A 26,505-nucleotide genomic window follows, 5' to 3' on the forward strand; every position below is an offset into this window, starting at 1 on the left:
CAGTAATTGAGAAGCATGGGCTCCAGTAGTTGTGGCTCACAGGCTTAGTTGCTCCACGGCATTTGGGATCTTCCCAGACCGGGGAAGATTGAACCCGTGTCCCCTGAATTGGCAGGAGGATTCTTAATCACTGGACCACCAGGGAAGTCTGATAACTATTTTTCTCATGTTATTGTTAACACCTACCAAGCCCCTAGGTAACAGGGATGATCAGATGCTTATTGAATAATTGTAACCTGCTTTTTGGGGTCATATTCTTTTGTTCAATCTCTCTCTCTCTCTCTTACATACACACACACACACACACACACACACACACACACCCCTGGCTCCCCAACCTAAAAAAACTGTTGGTATTTTAAAACATTAAGAACATTCTCTGTATGTTATGATTACAAAAATGAAACAAGATAAAAACTGACACAGAGTAAAAAAGATCAGAAAGACATGTACAAACTAAAATACCAACAGTAGTTGTATTTGGATAGTGAGATTAAAGGTAAATTTATTCTCTTCAGCAATAATAATAAATGACCAAGTAAATAAGTACATATGGAGAAAGAGATGAAGCAATGTGGCAAGATATATTAACTGTGAATTTAGGTGAAGGGTATACAGATTTTATTATATCATTTTTTCCCTTACTTTTGTAGGTTTGAAAATTTCAAAATACAAAGTTGGAGGGGAAAAACGGTAAAATAAAATAAACCTGTCTGAATGATTATACATTTTAAGGCATAATGAAAATGCTGAAAATTTAAATTACTGATTTTCCCTGATAGCTCAGTTGGTAAAGAATCTGCCCGCAATCCAGAAGACTCTGGTTCAATTCCTTGGTTGGGAAGATCCACTGGAGAAGGGATAGGCTACCCACTCCAGTATTCTTGGGCTTCCCTTGTGGCTCAGCTGGTAAAGAATCCGCCTGCAATGCAGGAGACCTGGGTTTGATCCCTGGGTTGGGAAGATCCCCTGGAGAAAGGAAAGGCTACCCACTGCAGTATTCTGGCCTGGAGAATTCCATGGACTGTATAGTCTATGGGGTCGCAAAGAGTCGGACATGACTGAGTGACTTTCACTTTCACTTTAATATTATCTCTCACCATACCAGCAGGCTACATACAAAACTGGGCTCAAAACTAGTAAGAAGAAGACTAAAACTTCCAATATGGTAGGCATCTAACGACTTCAGGAAAAAAGCAATACAAGTTAACCATCACATACCAGCAGCTATAGGAATTCCAATCAGATTATAAATTAGAGCAAAGACAAAATTTATCCGAATCCTCTTGACTGTCTTCCTTGATAAATCAATACTTGCCACTACATCCAGAAGATCATTCTGAGAACAGAAATATTTATGATATTAACAACAGATTCTAACTTAACTAGTAACTTGTATTTGACACTATGTATGACAAAGATGATATGTATCTTAGGGAAATATGTGAATTAACTCAAATCTCAGATACTGCTAAAAATTTGAGTCAGTCTTGGAAGAGGTTTTTCAGAATTTTTTTCTCAGGGTTCTGAAAACACTTTTAGGGTTGTATGCTGGTACAGGGACTAAACCCCACTAAAATAACTTCAGCAAGTACTTGCTGAAGATAATTGTGTTCTATGTATATTCCTAAATTTAATTCTTCATTTAGAAGCTTGTCGTTCTCATTTGCTCCCCTGAATTGAGAAAGTCTGAAAGTAATTACTAAGACTTCCCATACTCCCATCCTGAATTCTCCCTTTCTCAAAGGCCAGGAGGATGGAAATTAGAAGGACAGAGTCATATGTTCAATATACAACATTATCTCTGACCATGCAGAGCAGTCTCACACTCCTCAAAGGTCAGGCCACCAGACTTACCCTTATCAAAACCACATCAGCTGCTTCAATGGCTACGTCTGTGCCTGTGCCAATAGCAATTCCAACATTCGCCATGGCCAGAGCTGGGGAGTCATTGATTCCGTCTCCTACCATTGCTACCCGTTTCCCCTCCTCTTGAAGTTGCTTCACCTTAGCAACCTTGTGGGAGGGTAGAACTTCAGCAAACACTTTAGTAATGCCAATCTACATGAGGAAAAACAAACTCCACTCATTTCAAGAAATATTACTGAGTATGTGAAATACAGGGCTTCCCTGGTGGTTCAGTGGTAAAGAATCTGTCTGCCAATGCAGGAGATGCAGGTTCAACCCCTGGTCTTGCTTGGGAAATTTCATGGACAGGGAAGCCTGGTGGGCTACAGTCCATGGGGTCAAAAAGAGTCAGACATGACTGAGCAACTAAATAACAAAAACAACAAAGTCTAAAATATAACTGTTATATTTTATATAAAATATTAATTATTTTACATAGTGATTTTATATACATAACAATGATGGTTCATCATTTTATATGATGAGGAGCCTTCATTTTCCACCTACCAGATGTCCAAATTTTAAAAATATTAGTAATATCTAGGGATAGTAAGACTACAGGAAAATGAGCTCTCTTAGATACTGTTGGTGGGTATGTAAATGTGTACTGTCATTTTGGAGGGCATGTACCAGCATCTATCAAAGTGTGCATGTCATCTGGTTAAGGAATTCCACTCCTAGCTATATTTTGGACATTCTTATACACGTATAAAAAGATGTATGCCCAAGGATGTATATTACTGCCTTAGTTGTAACAACAAAATTTTCAAAAGCACATAAATTATTATTTTTTTTTAGAGGAATGGTTAAGCCAATTATGATACATTCACACCATGGAATTCAATGGAATGATGTAGAAAGAATGAAGTAACTTTATATGTTCAGACATGGACAAAGCTCCACGGACATGGACAAGGCATACATATTATTATCTGAAAGAAAGTAAACTGCTAAACAATTTGTACAAAAATGATCCAATTTATATTGAAAATACCAGAACTATACATCTGTATATGAACAATAAGTATATGAGAAAGTGTAAGGGGAGAGGGCTGGACAGGGAGCTTGGGAAAAGGGTGACAAACTTTTTACTTTATATCCTTCTGTATCTTTTTATACAAGACAGTATTTATATATTACTTCTATTAGTCAATAGAAGAGGGGAGAAGGCATTCCAAAGTAGAAAAGACTAACATGAGAAAAGTTTTAAAGGGAAAGCAAAAGTGGGGGATCAGTAGCAGGAAAATGCTACGGAAGAGATGGTTCGTTCTATCAGTGGTATCCAGGATGGACTAGAGAGGGTCATGCGTGGAGCTACTGCTGTACTTTAGGCATGAGAGGATGAGAGCCTAGCTTAGGCTGGCAGCACTGGTAGAGACTACAAGCAACATTTCAAAGGAAGCATCAATAGAAACTGTGTACAATGTCACTAAGCATCTCATGAATTAAGCAAATAGCTTTTTACTTATAACAGTTCCAGAAAAAAGCACAAAGTCCTTCCTGTGCAGACAGTATGTCAATTCTTTTTTAAAGAACCAGGTATGGCTACTCAGGGATAATGAATATAATAGGTAGTACCAATTCTTTAGCACCTGAAGGCAAGAAAGAAAATGTACGTGAAGAGTTAGAAGTTAACATATACTCCCACCCCAACTACTAAGTAAACCCATTACCTGAGAAGCAATAGATCTAGCTGTTTTACTGTTGTCTCCAGTCATCAGAACTACTTCTAAGCCCATAGATTTCAGAATACGGACAGCCAGTTCTGCTTCGGGCTTCACTGTATCAGCAATAGCTATCAAACCGCACAGCTCATCTAATATAGGAGCAGCAGAAAATAGAATTTGGAATATGGTGAAAGCAGAATAACATTCTGACTTAAAATTTCAGAAATAAATTATTTTTGTTAAACAAAGTTGTTCAGGGCTTAGCTTAACTCCAAATACCCCCAAGACCACACAACCTCACAGTAAGCCTCTATTCTTGGTTGTGAAAATACCACAAACCCCACAGTAACCCCACAGTAAGCTTCTATTCTTGGCTGTGAAAATCTCAGAGTGATGTAGGGGTTACTAATGAAGGTAATAATAGGAAAATGAAAATAAACTTTACTGGATATACTAAAAGACTTACATTCTTCCTTTAGAGAAGTATTGCCAAGAGCTCCAAACACTTCAGCTAATTTAAAGGCAAATGAAACTGAAACCCAATACTTTCTTCCTTTCAAAGGTGAAGGGGTGGATGAAAACAAAACTGGCATTTTACACTGGGGGAAAAAAATCACTGCAAGTAGCTATTTTATTTCAAAAATGAAAGTAAATGGTATTTTCTGCTTTTTTCCTAGACCTAAAAAGGTCATAGAAAGATACTACCTTCATACTTAGCAAAGATTATAAATGTTAACTAATTAATCTCACAGCTATAAACTTACCCTAAGAAATAATTTACTAAAAGCCAGGCATATGCAAGATAATTTTAAATTAATCAGTAACAATTATGTATTGCTGACATTTTTTATTTTGCATTCAGGCTGCTTTTGAATAACCCTCATAGTTCAGATGTCTCTCAAAAATACACAGAAAACAATTGAGATCACAACACTGAGTCACAATGTACTTAAGGAAAATCTTACCATCAACTGCTACCAGTACAGCAGTCCGACCTCTTCTCTCATGTTCAGTCATGGAATCATTTACATTACTATTAATGGCAAGACCATTTCTAATCATCCACTCCCGGTTGCCAATGAGAACTTTGTACTGCTGAGCATTAAGAGTATCTGAAAGAAAGTACAGAAGAAACATCTAGTGAACTCGTTTAATATTTATAACAACGCTTTAGGGACATTCTTCCTCTCTAAGCTTGCAGTTACTACATTGGTTTTTTTGGTAGAACATAGCCTATAACAGTGATTTCCAAATGTTCAAGGAAGACACTCTGCTCTTCTATGCCTCTGGGCCTTTGCACATGTTGCTGCCTCCACCTGGAGGTCCTCACCTCTCCTCTCCAAATACCAAATTGCATCATATTCCTTAAAAGCTAGTTCAAGCATTACTTTCTTGGTGATGCTTTCCATTCAACATTTCCTTATGATCTTCCATGACAATTGAATAAAGTTAAAAATATTTAGTGTACATCAGTACAACCATCAATGGTTAGATAAGAACACAGAACTACAATGATATCTTACTAACTTTAAGTGGGTCCTTAGTGCTTTCTGGCAATTCTACTGTATTTCCCTAGTCCATTCATTCTCCATTCCTTCTAGCTGGCTATTTTATACCTTTTCTTCTCCCATTCTCATACCAGATGATGATGTGCTTCTTACTTCAGAAAGAAAATAAAAGCAATCAGAAAAGAACTTCCAGAAGCTCTCATTGCCATATATACCCAACTACCTAAGCCTCTGTACATACTGATCTAGTTTCTTTTCTGTTACTATAAACAGCCCCATCTCCTATTTAAGGCCAACTTCTCCACTTGCATAAATAGATCCCTCTCCTTTGCCTATTTCAGAACATCTCTCCAACAATTCTCTCCTCTCTCTTCTGCATCATCGTATTTTCTACTTCTGCTGCACACAGTCCTATTTTTAAAAAAGAAAACAAAACAGATCTCATTTATCTCTCTAGCTACTGCCCCATTTCTTTGCTTCTATTCATAGCAAAACTCCTACAGTGTTGTCTGTATCAGCTTCCCATTCTCCTGTGAACCTGTTCCAATAGAACTTTTGTCTCTCTTATGCCAAAGAATTGTTCATATGGTACACCAGTGATCTTTAATAAATGTAAAGGGTAATTCTTAGTCTTCATCTTACTTGCCCTATTAGCATTTAACACAGTTGACCATTCTCTCCTTGAAATACTTTCTTCATTTGGCTTCTAGAGCACCACATTCTTATGAGTTACCTCCTACCACTTCTGTTTTCTTTACTGATCATTCTTCATCTCCATGACCTCTTAATTTGTAGTGTTGCAGGGCTTAATCCTTAAACCTCTTCCCCACCAATCTACTCTCATTTCCTGATTTTTTGGGGGGGCTCACCTCATGGTTTACAGAATCTTAGTTCTCTGACCAGGGATCGAACCCAGGCCCATGGCAGTCAAAGTGCCTGGTCCTAATCACTGGCATGTGTGAATACTCAGTTGCTTCAGTCATGTCTGACTCTTTGAGACCCCATGAACTATAGTCCACCAGGCTCCTCTGTCCATGGGATTCTCCAGGGAATACTGGAGTGGCTTGCCATGCCCTCCTCTAAGAGATCTTCCTGACCCAGGGATCGAACCCACATCTCCCGCATTGCAGGTGGATTCTCTACTGCTGAACCACTGTGGAAGCCCCCTAACCACTGGACCACCAGGGAATTCCCAACTCTTTGAAGATTTTATGCAGTCTCATCACTTTAAAGACCACCTATATCATCAGCACTGTCCAACAGAACTTTCTGTGATGACAGAAATATTCTACATCTGCTGTTTAATACAGTAGACACTAACAACATGAGGCTATTGAGCACTGAAATGTGACTAGTATGGCTGAAGGGCTGAGTTTTAAACTAAATTTTAATTAATTTAAATAGTCACATGAAACTAGTAGCTACCACACTGGATAGCACAGATCTATAAATGGATGACTCCCAAGTCTACAGACTTGTATAGCCACCTGCCTCCTTGATAGACTATTTACACAACATCTCTACTTGAACACCTAACCGGCACTCAAACTTAACATGTCAAAAACTGAACTCCTAATCACTTTTCCTCAGCATTATCTCTCCTGTGATCTCCATCTTGTTTGAATGGTAACCCCATCCTTCTAAATTGGTTAGGCTGCAAACTTTGGCCTAATTCTTGACTCTTGTTTCTCTCATACCCCATTTCCAATATGTGAGATATATCAGTCATCTCTCCATTCAAGATACATCCTGGGGAAGTCCCTGGCAGTTCAGTGGTTAGGACTTCCATTGCAAAGGGGCACAGGGTTGATTCTTGGTGGAGGAACTAAGATCCCACAAGCCATGTGGCATGGTCAAAAAAAAAAAAAGAAGAAGATACATCCAGAATTTGACCACTTCTTACAACCTCTACTGTTATTACATTGGTCCAAGCCATCATCTTTTACCTAGATTATGGCAACAGCCCACTAACTTATCCCCTTGCTTCTGTCCTTGTCCCTACCCACGGAAACAGTATACTTTTACCAAAGAAGCCCAAGTAATACTTTTAAAATATTAAGTCAGATTCTGTCACTCCTATGCTCAAAACTCTCCAACGGCTTTCCACCTCACAGTAAAAACCAAACTCCTTACAAAGTTTCCAATCATTTTCTCTGTTCTAGCCACAGGGTTCCTCAAACTAGTCAAGCTAAGGCTTCTGTACTCAATATTCCTCCTAACTGGAATGCTTTTGTCACAGATATTCACATATTCTTCCTCCCTCGCCTTAGGTTTTTGCTCGAACAGCACCTTCTCAATGAGCCCTACCCTGATCAGTCTATATAAAATAGCATTCCCTAGCATGCCCAATACCACTTGCTCTTCTTCATTTTCTTCATAGCACTATCCATCAGACAGACTCTACTTGCTTATTTGCACACTGTCTAGCGTTCTTTCACCAGGAATGTAAACTCCATGAGATAGGGTCTTTGTCTATTCTGCTCACTGCTGATTCTTTAGTATCTTGAACAGTGCTTATAAAACCTGTCAGATGAACGAAATCACTATGTGTCAGTGTGCTTGATACTATGAATTCATAGACAAATAATAAAGAAATCACAACTTAGTAGAATCAGGCAGATAAATAAAGAATTATCATGCAGTGTGCCAGATAAAGTATAGTTATGACTAAAAAGAAAGAGCAAATATCTCTGCCTATGTATGTCAGTCAGTGGAGGCTTCACTAAAGAGAGATGTGAGCTGAGTCTTCAAAGATGAGAAAATAGTAAATAAAGTGATCTAACAGGCATGAAATGACACGATGTACAGAGAAACTTTAAGTAGTTCCATAAGAACAAAACACAGGGTACATGGGTGACAGTGGAAAACACAAGATGGGTGGTGCAGGGAGGCAGGAGACATATCATGGGGAATAGATCTTGAACAAAACACAGAGAGACTGGACTTTGTCCTGTCAGAGATGGAGAGCCTATAAAGCCAGGATCCTTAACAGATTTCCACGGAGGGGCTTAGGGATATATACAAATGTGCAAATCAGAAATTTTCTGAGTAGTGGGAATAGCTTTTATCTCATTCCTCCAAAGGTTCATGACTCAAAAATAGGTTATAAACCACTGCAATAAAAGGTATTAGTCAGAAAGTGATATAATCAGGTTTGAATGTTAGCAAAATTACTCAAGTACAAATGTGTGGGGAGGTGCAAGTACACTTAGGTATATATATCTTGGTTTTGGTCAGATGGCTAGACCAACAAGAAACTTGGTAAAGTGGCATTGCTGCAGATACGGATTTTAGAGTGGCGGTGGAAACCCTACAAGTGGTAGAATAAGCAATAAGCATGAACAAGATTATATAGAGAGAATATGTAAAATCAGCAAAAGACAAAAGACCAAAACTCTGAGGACACCCAACATTTGAGAGGAGGAGAAAAGAGCAATCAGGTGAAGATTAAAAAGAACAGCCAAATTGGTGAGAGGAGACTCTAGAGAAAGCAGGGTCATGGAATCAAGGGAGAAAAAAAAATTTAGGAAAGAAGAAATGGTCAACATTGTCAAATGCCTTAGCGAAGTCATGCAGCAATGAAGACTGAAAACTAACCACTGGAGAGGGGACTAAACAAGGTCATTGGTGAACTAAAAATAGTTTCACTAGCATGGATGGGGCCGAAGCCAGACTGTGCAGTGAATTCAGCCAGCTTCGACTAGTCCTTCTAGAAGCTTGGATATTAACGAAAAGACAGACAGATGGGACAAAAATCTAGATGGGAATACAGTGATTTTGATGGGAGAAATGTTTCTATGTTTAGGAAAAGGAGCTATGACAAAGAGTTGGAAAATAAAAGCAGCAAGGGGATATACTATAACAGAGTGTGAGGTCCTTGAGGAATCAAGAGAGGGTGAGATCTGGATCAAAGATGAAGGGATTCATTAGGTAAGAAAAGGTATACTTTTTTCTCTGAAAACGGAAACATTCTAGGCAAAAAAAGAGAAAAGAAATGGAAAGAACACATGTCTGAGAATCTTAAATTTCTGTGTGAAAAATAAGCCAGACAATTTGCTTAGAGAACTAGGGAGAAGGCCATAAGAGCTTGTGAAAGATGTAAAAGGTCTGGAGCAGTTGTGGTGAGAAATAAAGACAGCTGAACTAAGATGGAAAATCAGCTAGAGCTACGGTTTATCACCCTCTATTGTAATCAAGGAGTGAAGCTGAAAAACATTCTTAAGCAATTCAGTGAAATAATTAGAAGGCCTGTGGTGAAACTGATTTACAAGAATGAAACCATGATGCCAATCTTTGTTTCTTATGTAACAGTTCAATTTATAAGGTTAGATACTTGTTAATAACTGTCCCATAAGTGGTACTACAAAAAAAATTAGCTTACTTGAGAACTGAGCATCAATAATCATGGAAGACGAAGTTGATGACTGTTCATTACTCTCATCTATTTGAACCAGGGATGCATTTTTAATATTATTTTCCTCTATCTTCCAGTTATTCTTGTGTAGCAAGCCTTCAATATTGGTGACTTTACAGTTAATGCCACAGCCTGGCACAACCTGGAAATCTATGCAGGTACCCAAGGTTTCAGTGTCCAGCTCCTAACAAATAGAAACAGAAGGATTTCTTCTGCTGTTCTAACAATCCAAGGTCATCATTAGCAAGATCAAAGATTATTGCTGGTTAATTCTAAATGTTTAGATACAATCTACAGGCCTGGTTAATTCTAAATGTTTAGAATAAAATTGTCACTTATCATTGCCTATTTGACAGTGGTTTTTGATAAGGACAAAGGAACAGAGCATTTTGAGTATAATGTTCAAAGTTACAGGAGAACCTCATAATACTTTAAAAAAATCCCACTCCATAAGATTTATACCAAATTTAGGGGAAGAAAATGTGGAAGGTTTATCAATATTCTCTGTCCTTTCCAGTAGAGAATTACAAGTTAAATATTTAATTCTATTGTCAAGTTAGATTTTCTATTTAGTACAGGGCAAAGGGTAACAAAGAACAGAGCCTTTAGTTACCAGAGGGCCTCTCTAGTATGATTCTGTGTCCTTAGTAAGCCAAAGAATTCTGGTGACCATCACTGTTTCCTGGCTCTTTATATCTTTGTCCTCTCCATTGTTTGATTTGGGTGTATAGAAGCCAGATCAGTAATAGTTAATAGGTAAAAAGGAAAGAACAAATAAAGAAATGGCAACATCAATGGTGAAACTGCCACATTTTCACAGAAAAATTATGTGAGATAATTTACAAAGAACTTACACAAATCAATAAGAAAAGGTAAACAATCTTATGAAAAAAATAGGCAACAGATACAAGCAAACAGGGTATAGAAAGAAATGCAAATAACCAATACGCATGTGGAAAGATGCTCAACTTTATTCACAATTAAGACAATGCAAAGTAAACAGTCAATGAATAAATATTTTTTACTTACTGAATTGGAAAAATTAAGTGTTAGTGAGAATGTGGGGAAATGTCATTCAACTTCTGGTAAAAGTATAAACTGGTATACCTTTTTGTGTGGGTGTTGATAACATTTGCCATTTGAGCATTGGTAACATTCATCAAAATTTAACTATACCTATCCTTTGATCCAGCAATTACATTGATAGGCATTAAACATTAGAGATAAACTTGCAAAAGCTGACAAGGATGTTAACTACAGGTTTTAAGAGCCAAAAAGCCAATCATACAATGGAATATAATACAGGCATTAAAAACAATGAAGCAAATCTATATGTCTTGATAAGGAAAAAATCACTTAATACAAATGTTTAAAAAACACCAAAGACTGGTCATTGTATTATCACCTTTCTATATAAAGTTTAAAAATAACAAATGTTGGTATATACGCTAAAAATGGTTAACAGATGCACACTTTTGTAAATATACTGAAAATTATTGTACACTTTCCAAGCATGAACTTTAGAGTATGTGAATTTTATCTCAATAAAGCTGTTGTTCAAAAAGCCTGTTAACAGGTTAATACTTGTTAAACTTTGGAGAGAGGAATTCTGGAAAGGGGCAGGGAATGAAGCTTTCCTTTTTCATTATGTAATGCTGAACTATCTAAAATTTCCTCTCATAAATATGTATTATTTCTTTTTTATTTCTTAGTTGACTGAGGTTATCTGTGCTGTAGGGTTACAGTTAATTTTCATTTTCAACTTTATACTTTTCTGTATGAAGAAATTAAGACATACAAAATAAAATTAGAAAACACAAGTCTCTCTAGTTTCATACGAATTATATATGTAAATCATGAATAAACAAGGGAAAAATTGTACCTGCTTGCAGTATTTGGTTATGGCTGCTCCCAGAGGGTGTTCACTGTTACTTTCAGCAGTTCCCACAATAGCCAGGATCTTATTGCGTGACATTCTGTTACTTTCCACTAGAACCTTTACTTGATTCACTACTGGGGTTCCATGGGTAATGGTTCCAGTTTTATCAAATACCACCACCTTTACCTGTAAGAAAATCAAAGCAGAATGCACTGTATGACTTCATAATTCTTAGTATCAGCATTCCAGAAATGAGAAAAAAGGTTTACTGTGACAAACACATTACTATTTTGTTTCTTAATGAGCTGACTTTGATTTAATTGGACTTTAATGGTCTTTGGGAGACTAAAAAGAAGGGAGAATAAGGGAAGAAATTTCGTTAGTTACACCTAATAACCCTCCCTTGCAAATGTTCAATGTGCTGGGAACATGTATTAAATAGCTAGAACTACCCATTAAGAGTTGACTGTTAATAGGTAACTTAGGCCTCTAGTGCCTCTGGGGAAAGAAAAAGACTTTCAATACTAATGAATTCTAGATTTGTAGGGGGAAAAAATCTGGGAAGTAGGTAAATAATTACAACTGAGTAATTAATTTGAAGTGTGCACCAGCTAAAACCTGGGTTGCTTTGACTTTATTGAGACTAGATGAGAAGCTTGGCCAGAGAATACAGCTCAGGAAATCAACGAGGGAACATCAGATCAGGCAGTAAGGAGGAATAATCTGGAATTAGAGAACATAGTTGCCTCACAGTAAGCTCAGAAAACGAACCTTGAGAAATGAATAGCTTGAGGAACCAAGATGAGAAGAGATCAGTTCAGTTCAGTTCAGTCGCTCAGTCGTGTCCAAATATTTCCGATCCCATGGACTGTAGCACGCCAGGCCTTCCTGTCCATCATGACTCCTGGAGCTTACTCAAACTCATGTCCATTGAGGCGGTGATGCCATTCAACCATCTCATCCTCTCTCGTCCCCTTCTCCTCCCACCTTCAATCTTTCCCAGCATCAGGGTTTTTTCAAATGAGTCAGCTCTTCACAACAGGTGGCCAAAGTACTGGAGTTTCAGCTTCAGCATCAGTCCTTCCAATGAACATTCAGGACTGATTTCCTTTAGGATGGACTGGTTGGATCTCCTTGCAGTCCAAGGGACTCTCAAGAGTCTTCTCCAACACCACAGTTCAAAAGCATCAATTCTTTGGTGCTCAGTTCAGTTCAGTTTAGTCGCTCAGTCGTGTCCGACTCTTTGCGACCCCATGAATCGCAACACGCCAGGCCTCCCTGTTCATCACCAACTCCTGGCGTTCACTCAGACTCATGTCCATCGAGTCCATGATGCCATCCAGCCATCTCATCCTCGGTCGTCCCCTTCTCCTCCTGCCCCCAATTCCTCCCAGCATCAGAGTCTTTTCCAATGAGTCAACTCTTCGCATGAGGTGGCCAAAGTACTGGAGTTTCAGCTTCAGCATCATTTCTTCCAAAGAAATCCCAGGGTTCATCTCCTTCAGAATGGACTGGCTGGATCTCCTTGCAGTCCAAGGGATTCTCAAGAGTCCTCTCCAACACCACAGTTCAAAAGCATCAATTCTTCGGTGCTCAGCCTTCTTCACAGTCCAACTCTCACATCCATACATGACTACTGGAAAAACCATAGCTTTGACTAGACGGACCTATGCTGGCAAAGTAATGTATCTGCATTTTAATATGCTGTCTAGGTTGATCATAGCTCTTCCTCAAAGGAGCAAGTGTCTTTTAATTTCATGGCTGCAGTCACCATCTCCAATGATTTTGGAACCCCCCCCAAAATAAAGTCTGTCACTGTTTCCCCATCTATTTGCCATGAAGTGATGGGACCAGATGCCATGATTTTAGTTTTCTGATGTTGAGTTTTAAGCCAACTTTCTCACTCTCCTCTTTCACTTTCATCAAGAGGCTCTTTAGTTCTTCTTCGCTTTCTGCCATAAAGTGTGGTGTCATCTGCATATCTGAAGTTATTGATATTTCTCCTGGAAATCTTGATTCCAGCTTGTGTTTCATCCAGACCAGCATTTCTCATGATGTACTCTGCATACAAGCTAAATAAGCAGAGTGACAATATACAGCCTTGATGTAGTACATTTCCTATTTGGAACCAATCTGTTGTGCCAGGTCCAGTTCTAACTGTTGCTTCTTGATTTGTATACAGATTTCTCAGGAGGTAGGTCAGGTGTTCTGGTACTCCCATCTCTTTAAGAATTTTCCACAGTTTGTTGTGACCCACACAGTCAAAGGCTTTGGCATAGCCAATAGAACAAAAGTAGGTTTTTTTTGGGCAACTCTCTTGCTTTTTTGATGATGCAATGGATGTTGGCAATTTGATCTATCGTTCCTCTGCCTTTTCTAAATCCAGCTTGAACATCTGGAAGTTCACGGTTCACATACTGTTGAAGCCTGACTTGGAGAATTTTGAACATTACTTTACCAGCATGTGAGATGAGTGCAATTGTGCAGTAGTTTGAGCACTCTATGGCAGAATGAAAACTGACCTTTTTCAGTCCTGTGGCCACTGCTGAGTTTTCCAAATTTGCTGGCATATTGAGTGCAGCACTTTCACAGCATCATCTTTTAGGATTTGAAATAGCTCAACTGGAATTCCCAGAGAAGGAAATGGCACCCCACTCCAGTACTCTTGCCTGGAAAATCCCATGGATGGAGGAACCTGGAAGGCTGCAGTCCATGGGGTCACTAAGAGTTGGACAGGACTGAGCAACTTCACTTTCACTTTTCACTTCCATGCACTGGAGAAGGAAATGGCAACCCACTCCAGTGTTCTTGCCTGGAGAATCCCAGGGATTGGGGAGGCTGGTGGGCTGCCATCTATGGGGTCGCACAGAGTTGGACACAACTTAAGTGACTTAGCAGCAGCAGCAACTGGATTTCCATCACCTCCACTAGCTTTGTTTGCAGTGATGCTTCCTAAGGCCCACTTGACTTCATATTCCAAGATGTCTGGCTCTAGGTGAGTGATCATACCATCGTGAATATCTGGGTCATGAAGATCTTTTTTGTATAGTTCTTCTGTGTATTCTTGCCATCTCTTCTTAATATCTTCTGCTTCTGTTATGTCTACACTATTTCTGTCCTTTATTGTGCCCATCTTTGCATGAAATGTTCCCTTGGTATCTCTAATTTTCTTGAAGAGATCTTTAGTCTTTCCCATTCTATTGTTTTCCTCTATTTCTTTGCACTGATCGCTGAGGAAGGCTTTCTTATCTCTCCTTGCTATTCTCTGGAACTCTGCATTCAAATGGGTATATCTTTCCTTTTTTCCTTTGCCTTTTGCTTATCTTCTTTTCACAGCTATTTGTAAGGCCTCCTCAGACAACCATTTTGCCTTTTTCTTGGGGATGGTCTTGATCACTACCTCCTATGCAACGTCATGAACCTCTGTCCATAGTTCTTCAGGTACTCTATCAGATCTAATCCCTTGAATCTATTTGTCACTTCCGCTGTAAAATCGTAAGGGATTTTATTTAGGTCATACCTGAATGGTCTAGTGGTTTTCCTACTCTCTTCAATTTAAGTCTGAATTTGGCAATAAGGAGTTCATGATCTGAGCCACAGTCACCTCCCAGTCTTGTTTTTGCTGACTGTATGGAGTTTCTCCATCTTAGCTGCAAAGAATGTAATCAATCTGATTTCACTATTGAGTCTCTGGTGATGCCCATGTGTAGAGTCTTCTCTTGTGTTGTTCCAAGCGGGTGTTTGCTAGAACCAGTGTGTTCTCTTGGCAAAACTCTATTAGACTTTGCCCTGCTTCATTCTGTACTCCAAGGCCAAATTTGCTGGTTACTTGAAAAGAGATATGACAACTAAATACAAAGCATGATTCCAGACAAAAGAAAAAAATAACTATAAAGGATTATGGAATCAACTGAGGAAACTGGAATATGGACAAGAGATTAGACAACAGTATTTTATCAGTATCGACTTCTTGATTTTGATCTTTGTACTATGTTTATGTAAGAGACTGTCCTTGTTCTTAGGAAAGGAGCTTGATATCTTCAGTAAAGGGTATGTGAGATTTCTTTATACTATTCTTGCAAATTTTATATAAGTTTGAAATTATGTTAAAATTTAAAATTACTATAAAAATTAGTAGCTTGTATTCACTGGCTAGATGAAGTTCTAAAATTGTTCTAAGTTGTGTTCTGTGTTTAGTAGATGCATGTGTATATAATTTATATCCTCATAATAAGAATATACTAGAAAGAACATGGTTTTAGTTCAAGTCAAGTGGCTTTGATTGAGACTGTAATGGAAATTCTAACATGAGAGAGATCAGGGACAGGATTATATATTCCTGAAATCATAGTTGCAAACTGTCAGCTGGTGGCAGCAAAGATGAAAGTAAGGGCAAGCACTATCAAATGTTGAACAGCACAAACATGGAGTCACACACAAATAGGTGAGAGGCCTGACAGACTTGGGCAAATTGCCTCAGCAAATATCTATGATATCTTCCTGCCCTAAAGACTAGTCTAGAATGAGTTGGGACAGGACTCTAGGTTTTCCACATGAGAGTATACTCTAAAGAGAGTAAGTCTGGAGTAGAGATCTTATACTCTCTGCCAATTCAGAGCAGAACCAAAATAACACCTTTTCTACCTCCACCCTCAGGACAATGCCAGAAGAAGCTCAGCTTACGGGCAATGTAGAAATAATTTAAGACTCTGTTTTTCAGTAGGGGTGCTATTGCCAGTTTGGATGAGACAACTCTTAGTTCTAGGAACTATCTTACCTTATGAGCCATCTCCAGTGGCTCACCACCTTTGATTAGTATGCCATTTTGAGCACCTACTCCTGTACCCACCATCACAGCAGTTGGAGTGGCCAGTCCCAGTGAACAGGGGCATGCAATGCACAGAACTGTGATAGAGGCTTGGAAAGCAAAGCGTATTATTGTTTCTGTTCTGGAGATACTTCTGTTGTAGCCCTTGAGAAGAAACATGAATTTTGATTACTGATTTAGAACTGAATAAAACAAAAAGAACAAAGCTTAACTCTAAATAAAACCACAATTCTGGAGTAACATAATCCTACTTAGCTATCAACATATGTTTTAATATGAAAACACTTTTAGTAAGAAAATACTTTTTTTTCTTTTATGAATATAAGAAATTATTGACATAACTGTAAACAAGTTACAGTTCTAAAATTCAAGATTTCAATTTTGCTGATTCCAGAGTTACACACTATGAAGTTAATATAAAAAACAAGAAAAGTAAGCTTCTCCACTCCCCATATTGAGAATAAGTGTTTTTATTAGGCACTTTCAGAAATAGCTGCAAACATGCGATCTAATTCTCAACATATTTGACCCAAAACAAAAATAATTCTGTCCTTCTGTATACTAAGACCATAAAACTGTCTTTCACACTTTTTTTGAAGACAATGAAAAAAATCACTCAGTTTGCAAAGGTTGCTTAATTACATCTCAGTAAAATTCTTTTGGACAAAGCAATGTTAATGAGTGCATCTGGTAGTAAAGCTCTTACTGACATTGAGTATGTGCTTCCATGAGTAAGAATGATTGATAGTATTACGAGAAATCCCCTAAGACCCTCTGAACTCATGAGAAAAATTCCTGAAGGAAACACATTCCAAAATACTTCTCAGCAATCCTGTTGTTTAGTGAGTATTTAACCAATGAGTGGTGGTTTCATCACTAAGTCATGTCCAACCTTTGCGACCCCATGGACAGAGGAGCCTGATGGGCTACAGTCCATGGGATTCTCCAGGCAAGAATACTGGAGTGGGTTGCCACTGCCTTCTCCAATTTAACCAATATGAATCATTTCAAGAAACTTTTTAATATTATACTAATGATCACATCATGGAAGAGATGTTCTGATTCTACCCGTTCTTTAATTGAAGTGACAAACACTATGAAACAATGTATATATAGGATGGCATTTTTAAAAGAAAAAATACAACAAAGATCTTCTTAGTAATAATGGTTTTACAGTGCTGTATTCTTACTAAGTTCTCAAATACTTTTTTTTTTAGATTTTTATTTTTAATTTTTTTTTCATTTGTATTATTTCTTTATTTTATTTTATTTTTTTATTTTACAATATTGTATTGGTTTTGCCATACATCAACATGAATCCACCACGGGTGTACATGTGTTCCCCATTCTGAGCCCCCCTCCTGCTTCAAATACTTAAACGAAGTGATCATCTAAGAGTTATATATAGAGAGAACTGGAAGGTATTTTCATAGACATCTAAGCTTATGCTTTCATATATGTCTTTAATGTATACACTAATTCCAATCCTGAAATTTAGGTATTATTATCACTATGTTACAGATGACAAAACTGAAGATAAGAGAAGCTAAGTGAATTAAAGGTTATATCTCTAACATGAGGCACAGTCCAGGTTTACTATACCACTTTAAATACCATACCATAGAGACTATCATAGACTTTGAGAGAAGCAGACATTAATATTACCTTAATATTGGGATTGGGGGCAGGAGGAGGGGACAACAGAGGATGAGATGGCTGGATGGCATCATCGACTCGATGGATATGAGTTTGAGTGAACTCTGGGAGTTGGTGATGGACTGGGAGGCCTGGCATGCTGCAATTCATGGGGTCACAAAGAGTCGGACACAACTGAGCGACTGAACTGAACTGAATATTACCTTATATTTATAAAGAGTTCAATAAATTACAAAGAGTTTCTAATATATCATTTAACTTTTATGACAACTGCAAGTTATGTTGGATGAGTACTATTAAAATCTCACTTGAGAAAACTGAAGCTCAAAGAGAAATTAAATTGACCTCAGATCACACTGATTGTGACAGAGCTGAGATTTCAAGGTTTTTCTCAATATATCCATAGTCCTTTGTGAAAGCAAAATCATGCTAGGATTGAGACTGTGTATAAAATGTGAAAGGTCAGTATAGGCATCGATTGAGTTCAGTCACTCAGTTGTGTCTGACACTTTACAACCCCATGGACTGCAGCACACCAGGCTTCCCTGTCCATCATCATCTCCCGGAGCTTGCTCAAACTCATGTCCATTGAGTCGGTGATGCCATCCAACCATCTCATCCTCTGTTGTCCCCTTCTCCTCCTGCCTTCAATCTTTTCCAGCAACTGGGTCTTTTCTAATGAGTCGGTTCTTCATATCAAGCGGCCAAAGTATTGGAGCTTCAGCTTCAGCATCAGTCTTTCCAATGAATATTCAGGGCTGATTTCCTTTAGGATGGACTGGTTGGATCTCCTAGCAGTCCAAGAGACTCTCAAGAGTCTTCACCAACACTACAGTTCAAAAGCACCAGTTCTTCAGCACTCAGCTTTCTTTATGGTCCAACTCTCACATCCATACATGACTACTGGAAAAACCACAGTTTGATCAGATGGACCTTTGTCGGCAAAGTAATGTCTCTGCTTTGTAATATGCTGCCTAGGTTGGTCATAGCTTTTCTTCCAAGGTGCAAGTGTCTTAATTTCTTAGGTGCAATCACCATCTGCAGTGATTCTGGAGCCCAAGAAAAGACAGTCTGTCACTGTTTCCACTGTTTCCCCATCTATTTGCCATGAAGTGATCGGAACAGACGCCATGATCTTCACTTTTCGAATGTTGAGTTTTAAGCCAGCTTTTTCCACTCTCGTCTTTCACTTTCATTAAAAGGCTCTTTAGTTCTTCTTCGCTTTCTGCCATAAGGGTGGTGTCATCTGCCTATCTGAGGTTACTGATAATGATATCAATAACCTCATTATAGGCATACCTCAGAGATACTGTGGGTTCAGTTTCAGACCACCAAAATAAAGTGAGTCACAAGAATTTTTGAATTCCCAAAGAAGGTAAAAGTTATGTTTATACTATACTATACACTGTGTGTGTTAGCCTCTCAGTCATGTCTGATTCTGCAACCCCATGACAGTAGTTCACCATGCTCTTCTGTCCATGGGATTCTCCAGGCAAGAATACTGTAGTGGGTTGCCATTCCCTTCTCCAGGGGATCTTCCTTACCCAGGGATCAAACCCAGGTCTCCTGCATTTCAGGCAAATTCTTTACCAACTGAGCCATCCGGGAAGCCCATACTGTACACTATACTGTAGTCTATTAAGTATGAAATATCATTATCTCTAAAGAAATATGTTTGGTGTTGGTTTAGTCACTAAGTTGTATCCGACTCTTGCGACCCCATAGACTGAAGCCCACCAGGCTCCTGTGTCTATAGGATTTTCCAGGCAAGAATACTGGAGCGGGTTGCCATTTCCTTCTCCAAGGGCTCTTCCTGACCCAGGGATTGAACCCGGGTCTCCTGCACTGCCGGCAGTTTCTTTACCAACTGAACTACCAGGGAAGCCCCAAAAAGGCCAAGGAAATATGTATATACCTTATTTAAAAAGTAATACTGTTGTAAAAATGCCATCAATAGACTTGACACAGGGTTGACACAAACCTTCAGTTTGTAAAAAACATAATATCTGCAAAGTGCAATAAAGCAAAATGCACTAAAACAAGGTATGCCTGTACTTGCTTTGGGAAAATAACAAGTTATAATGAAAAAAATCTTTCCAAAAGGAAATCTTTTACGTCTACAGAAAAGCAAATGTTATTCTTATCTGCTTTTCACTCCAGTCTGTTAAAGATACCAGTAATTATTAAAGTTATTTTCAAATTAATTACTTATGCAAAAGATTCACAAACTGTTTTATATATGATAAAGAGATGTTTATAAGTCACTCACGGGAAAGTAGGTTTCCACGATTTCAAAATTCAGAAATCCAATTATAATCCAAACCAAAAGGGTAGCAATGGAAATAATAACAATAAAAGGAACAAAGTAGCCACTGAGTTTGTCTGCAAACTGCTGGATAGGAGCCTACAATTAAAAAAATAATAATAATGATATGTATGTGAAAGTCTCTTGTTTTGATAATGAATACAGAGTATATGTACTATTGAGCAGAAATATTTTAATAAACTCCATATTAATACAACTGGAATTAAACAAAGGAACCTATCAAAACTAGACCAAGATTTATACTGAGTGGGCTTTAATGAAAATACTTTCTGTTTCTAGAGAATTAAGTTACCTTTGATGTTTGTGCCTCCTCTACAAGTTTGACAATTTGAGAAAGGGTTGTGTCTGCTCCAACATGGGTTGCACGGATAAGGAGTGACCCATTCTGGTTAATGGAACCAGCAATCACTGTGCTTCCAGATTTCTTTGCCACAGGCATTGCCTCTCCTATGGAAGGAAAAAAGATAGATTTAGGGAGCATAAGTAAATACTATCTTGAAATACACCATTATTTGTTAATTATCAAAAAATCATCTAGAAAGGAGATTCTTCCTTCATGCAACAGAATCTGGACAAACACCTAGGTGAAAATTGCCTGACTTTTTCCTTATGCCAGTTCTGGGCCAAACCCCAGGGATATATATATCTTAAACTGGAAAAATCTAATGTGCTAACTCTTTTGGTAGGTACTTTTGGAACTCCACACTAGTCTTAGATCATTGGTTCTCAACCTGTTCCCAAGGAGCATTTATAAATGTAAGAGAGTTCTTGTCTGTAGTAACTATGGATGGGACACAGGGTATTGCTACTCCAACTTAGCGGGTCAGGATCAGGGATACTAAATGGACCATAATGTACAGGATAGTCAGACAGAACTAAGAACTGTCCCATCCAAATAAGTGATAGCACTCCTACTGAGAAATGAAGAATCCTAAATTATTTTCACACACAGTTCATAAGCTGAGCCTCTTCTGGTACTATGATAAGGACTGAGGTAGGAAAGGTGTTACTTTGGTTCTACTTTAGATTGGCCTTAATTATCTAAGATCTCTAAAACTATTCCAGGTCTATTCTTTTTTAGAGCTGACCCTGATGTTGAAAACATGGAGTCCTATCCCAGTTAAGACTAGATGGGTCTTTAGGGCAGGAACTCAGGAAAATTTGTCAAAGTGTATTGGGCTCTACAGCAGGATATGACAACTTCTTCTGGTTATACACTCTAGTAATTAACAATCCTCAGTGAAAAAGAGCCTTCAGTAGCATAAGTAAAATCACAAAGTAAATCTGCAGAAATTGATTTAAAACGGTATTAAAAAGAACTCATATCCTCTATGCTTATTATTTATTCAGTCCACAGTTTCTATAAAAAGCTCTTCACCTTTCATGCAATTTTTAATTAATACTTTGGATTCACTTCACCTTCATGTCATGATACTCTGAAAGATCATACCTGTGATGAGGGACTCATCTACCATAGAATGTCCTTCAATAACACGCCCATCCACTGGAAATTTGCCTCCTGGAACCACTTTAATAATGTCTCCACGTTGTACAAGTTCCACATCCACTTGCTCTTCACTACATATGAGTTAAAATAAAAGTTACTATGAAAATCTGCTTCTCCCTCTGATCTTTCCATGCAAGTTTTATAGTTCACATCATGCTTATAGCTCCATTAACTGCTACCAATGGAAGTTAGAACCAACACTTGAGTTAGGAACTACAATGTCAGTCACTCCTTTTCATTGTTGGGGAATAGCTTAGTACCTGGCACAAAGTAGCACTCTAAATATTTGTTGTATAGTCATTGAACAAAGACATGAAAGCTTTAGAAATAAAGTAATAGGTTTTATTTAACAAAACCACTTATTTATACAATTTTATATGGACAGAAATGAGAAATACAAAAGAATGAAATGTAATCAAGTCTTTAGCTCTAACTTTCAGTTTACAGGTAATATAGGAGTTATAGAACAAGTTAAATGATTCCAGAAGGAAACAGAGACAAATGGACTGTGGGATATTTTCAGGGACAACTGACAGATGTTTCTTTAACAAGTTAAATGTATGGAGAGAGGGAGGAGCAGCAAGAAATGAGGGAGGGAGAACTGGAGAGAGGAGTTGTTCCAGATTGTCAGGAGAAAGACAAACTGTATGATGTGTGTGCGTGTGTGTATGTGTTCAGTTGTGTTTGATTATTTGTGACCCCATGGCCTGTAGTTTGCCAGGCTCCTCTGTGCATGGGATTCTCTGGATAAGAATACTGGAGTAGGTAGCCATTTTCTTCTCCAGGGGATCTTCCTGACCTAAGGATCAAACTCACATCTCCTGTACTGGCCACTGCACCACACGTTCTTATGCTGTATGATATCACTTATTATATATGTAGAATCTAAAAAATACAACAAACTAGTGAATATAATAAAAAAGAATCAGATTCACAGATACAGAGAACAAACTAGGGGTTATCAGTGGGGAGAGGGAAGGGTGAAGAGCAACACTGGAAAGGGATTAAGAGGTACCAACCATTAGGTACAAAAAAACCTACAAGTATATATTGTTCAATATGGAGAATATAGCCAGTATTTTATAATAACTACAAATGGGGTATATAACCTTTTAAATTGTGAATCACTACACTAAATCATTGTAACACACAATATGATACATCAACTATAACTCAATTAAAAATTTAAAAAAATACATGTTAGTCAAATGCAATAACACATGGACTTTGAATTCCATTTTAAACAAAGAAACTCAAAACATTTTGGAGACAACAAGAGAAATGTTAATAAGGACTGTGTATTAGACCATATTAAAGAATTATTGTTCATTTTCTTAGATGCAATATGGTACTATAATTATATAAGAATATGTCTTTTTTTAAAGATACAATAGGAATATTGGCAGTGAAACCATATGACTGGGATTTACTTTAAAATTCTACTACAACAAATGAAAGATCATACAGATGAAGTAAAGTGTGGCAAAATGTGAATAATTGTTAAATCTTGGAGAAAGATTATGTGGGTTTATTATACCCTTCTCTCTGATGTATGCTCAGTCACCAAGTCACGTTCAACTCTTTGCAACCCCATGGACTGTAGCCCACCAGGCTCCTTTATCCATGGAATTTTCCAGGCAAGAATAGTGGAGTGGGTTGCCATTTCCTACTCCAGCAGACCTTCCCAACCCAGGGATAGAACCCATGTCTCCTTCATTGCAGGTGGATTCTTTACCACCCTTCTCTCTACTTCTGTGTATATTCAATATCTTTCCTAAAAGGTACAGAAGAAGAGGAATAATGAAGATAAATACCTCAAGAGGATATTATCAGAGTCAAGAGTTACAATAGTTGCTTCTGTAGCTTGTAGTGAAATTAGTTTGGCAAGAGCCTCTGATGTTTTGCCCTATAAATTAAAACACACATGTAAACAATGCCAAGGAAGAAAAAGTCTTATGTAAAATAAAGACATAATCTTTAACATTTACCTAAGAGACCACTTTAGGAATGTTAATTAGTTCATATCAGATGTCTGACTTTGAAAATAAAAAGTACACAAGATATAAAATATATTATTAGGTATAATTCATAAAAAATAATGTATAAAAAAAAAAGTCCTCCAAGCTGTGGATAAGTCAAAAAAAAAATAATGTATAATAAGAAAAACATCAGAACCCAGTAGGTACAAAGGCAAAGGACATAAATAAGCAATTAAATATATACCTGATATATCAGCATAAATATAATACCTGATGTGTAGAATAATGTTTATTACTGATACTAATAGAAGAAATGAAAACTAGAACAACTCTATGATACCATTTAATACCTAGTAACTTGCCAAAATTTAGATAGGAATCGGTGCTGAAGAAGTTGTAGTAAAACTACTTACATACTCTTGATGGCAAAAACTTAAGATTAATAGCATGAGTGATAGAATATTTATGTCCTTTAATCATATCTTTTGTAATTTATCCTAAGATATTAATTCAACAGAAATAACTATTAAACATGAATATGTTTAACACAGGATTATCTAAAATTAAACACTGGAAACAATCTAACTTAGAACAAAAGCAGAATGGTTTAGTAAATTATAGCACAATGACTTGAGAGAGTATTATTTAGAAATACTGAATAATTATCTAGACTGCAAAAATAGGGGAAAAACTTTAAAATGTTAAGGGTACAAAGTGGTATATATACCGTATTTGCCACTCTGTAAAATATAAATGAATATGGAATAGGATTGGAAAGTTATTTCCATTATAGCATGGGACTGTGGGTGAATTTTTTTCCATCGTTATTTTAAATCTTGTGGTCACATCAATTTTTCCATTAATAATGTGATGTAAGTAAAATGTGCTTGTGTTGTGCTGTTGTTTAGTTTGCTCAGTCATGTCCAACTCTTTCAACCCTTTGGACTATAGCCCATCAGGCTCTTCTGTCCATGGGATTTCCCAGGCAAGAATACTGGAGTAGGTTGCTGTGCCTTACTGCAGGGGATCTTCCTGACCCAGGGATCAAACCACTGGCAGGCAGATTCTTTACCACTGACCCACCAGGAAGCCCTCCAAAGGAATACTTAACCTAAAATACTGCTAAAATAAGAATATTTCTTGTAGTACATGGTTAACAACATAAATCAATGTATATTTCCAATAATTGGTCTAGAAAATATTATAGTCATTTATCTACCCAAGATTTTTAACAAATGTCATCCTTTTTTACTTTACCTTTGCTACATGTTCCAGCCACCGGCCTAGTGCAATAAACACAAACAGCATAGGAGGTGTGTCAAAGAAAGTAACAGGGTTCACTTTGGCTCTCTCATACATTGCAACCAGAAGAATAACCAAAGAGTAAGCAAATGCAATGGTTGTTGCCAGCACAATCAATACATCCATATTTGCAGTTTTATGCTTCAGTGCTTTGTAGGCCTGAATATAGAAGTGCCAGCCTCCAAAAAACTGTAATACAGAAACAGTGATCAGTGCTTTTTTAAAAAAAGCTGACATTCACATTTATACCTCAATAACTAAGATAAAGTATCAATGTTAACTTCCTTCGGCTTTTATCTAATCCATAAACAACTAAGGAGAATTTTTTTTTAGCCACACCACGTGGCTTAGTTCCCCCATCAGGGACAGAACCCAGGCCATGGAGAAATTCCCCTAGAGCTTTTTTAAAGCTGAAACAAAAGTGTTTGTAGTTTAGCAGATACATGTATGTAGGGATTTAAATTGCTGTAAAGCCCTTGGGAGCCATCCTCAATGATTTAATGAATATTCCATAATATAAAGAAAGTCAAATGATTCTTGGATTTTTCTTTTGAAGCTAGCAAAAACAAGAACTAGGGAAAGAATTACATTCTTTGACAATGATTTTTTTTAATATAAAACTCGCCTTCTTTTCAAAATTCAACCTGAATGGTACATCACAAGCTACTGGATCTGTCCACTGTTTTCATTAGAATGCATAACTGAAAAGCTTATTTTTCATTAGTTAGAGAAACATACTAGGATGTTTTAAAAATCATTATTGTTTTTTATGAGGATCAGAGAAAGGAATAAATCTATTAGAAGTGTTCCACAGGAAATATTTATCTGAAAAGAAGAGTTGAAAACATACAAAGAATAATGAACTTAAGTGCCATGGAGAAATAATAAAAATAATATCACTGTTACGATTATTTAATAGAATAAATAAATAATAAATATGCTAAAATAAAATATATAAAATAATTTTAATGAAAACATAAAGAAATAAAATAATGTATTTTATTATTATAATAACTGTAAATATGAAGTTGTACAGAGTGGCAGATATGAATGCCAAATTCATATCTAAATACGAATTGAACTCTTATTATTTGTTCTGTCATTAAACAATATCCTTTAGGGATTAAAATGAAATTCATTATCTACTTTAATCCTCAGTTTAAAATTATTTTTATAAAGCATCCAGCATAAAATGATCATACTTCTGACCAGTATTTGTCATACAATTGAAAATAGCCTCACCTACTAGTTTTGACTAGTTTTCATTATTAACAAATATACTTGCTAACATTTCACTTGCCTGTACAGGAACACACAATAAAAAAGATAGCAAATTCATAATGGACAATCCTGGCAGGATCTGGCGCTCCAGGAACATAGAAGAATGAATACTGATCATTTCTTCTTGGCTCATGTTCTGATTATGGTGAAGACTTGCAAGATGGTGGTCCATAACCATCATATATATCATCAGTCCCATTACAGGTATGCAGAAAAACAGGCTCACAAGAAAGGCCCGTCGCCATCTAAT

At 37.3% G+C, this 26,505-nt stretch overlaps 1 protein-coding gene across 2 annotated transcripts in view; it reads right to left on the reverse strand.

Moving 5' to 3' along the window:
- The window catches only part of ATP7A (ATPase copper transporting alpha), a 74,935-nt gene that overhangs the window by 1,584 nt on the left and 46,846 nt on the right, over positions 1–26,505 (reverse strand). Inside the window, exons 8-20 of one of the 2 annotated variants that reach the window (XM_068962444.1) lie at positions 26,275–26,500; positions 24,930–25,163; positions 23,508–23,599; positions 21,637–21,764; positions 20,479–20,633; positions 20,130–20,264; positions 16,154–16,348; positions 11,380–11,562; positions 9,465–9,681; positions 4,541–4,687; positions 3,582–3,724; positions 1,858–2,061; positions 1,222–1,339 (exon numbers count right to left, since the gene is read on the reverse strand). In XM_068962444.1, coding sequence (XP_068818545.1) covers positions 1,222–1,339; positions 1,858–2,061; positions 3,582–3,724; positions 4,541–4,687; positions 9,465–9,681; positions 11,380–11,562; positions 16,154–16,348; positions 20,130–20,264; positions 20,479–20,633; positions 21,637–21,764; positions 23,508–23,599; positions 24,930–25,163; positions 26,275–26,500 — 2,177 coding nt within the window. The remainder of the gene's footprint in view (positions 1–1,221; positions 1,340–1,857; positions 2,062–3,581; positions 3,725–4,540; positions 4,688–9,464; positions 9,682–11,379; positions 11,563–16,153; positions 16,349–20,129; positions 20,265–20,478; positions 20,634–21,636; positions 21,765–23,507; positions 23,600–24,929; positions 25,164–26,274; positions 26,501–26,505) is intronic. The other variant, XM_068962445.1, reaches the window with a different exon arrangement.

This window comes from Capricornis sumatraensis, chromosome X (assembly GCF_032405125.1).
Source record: "Capricornis sumatraensis isolate serow.1 chromosome X, serow.2, whole genome shotgun sequence".
NCBI classification, from domain to species: Eukaryota; Metazoa; Chordata; class Mammalia; order Artiodactyla; family Bovidae; genus Capricornis; species Capricornis sumatraensis.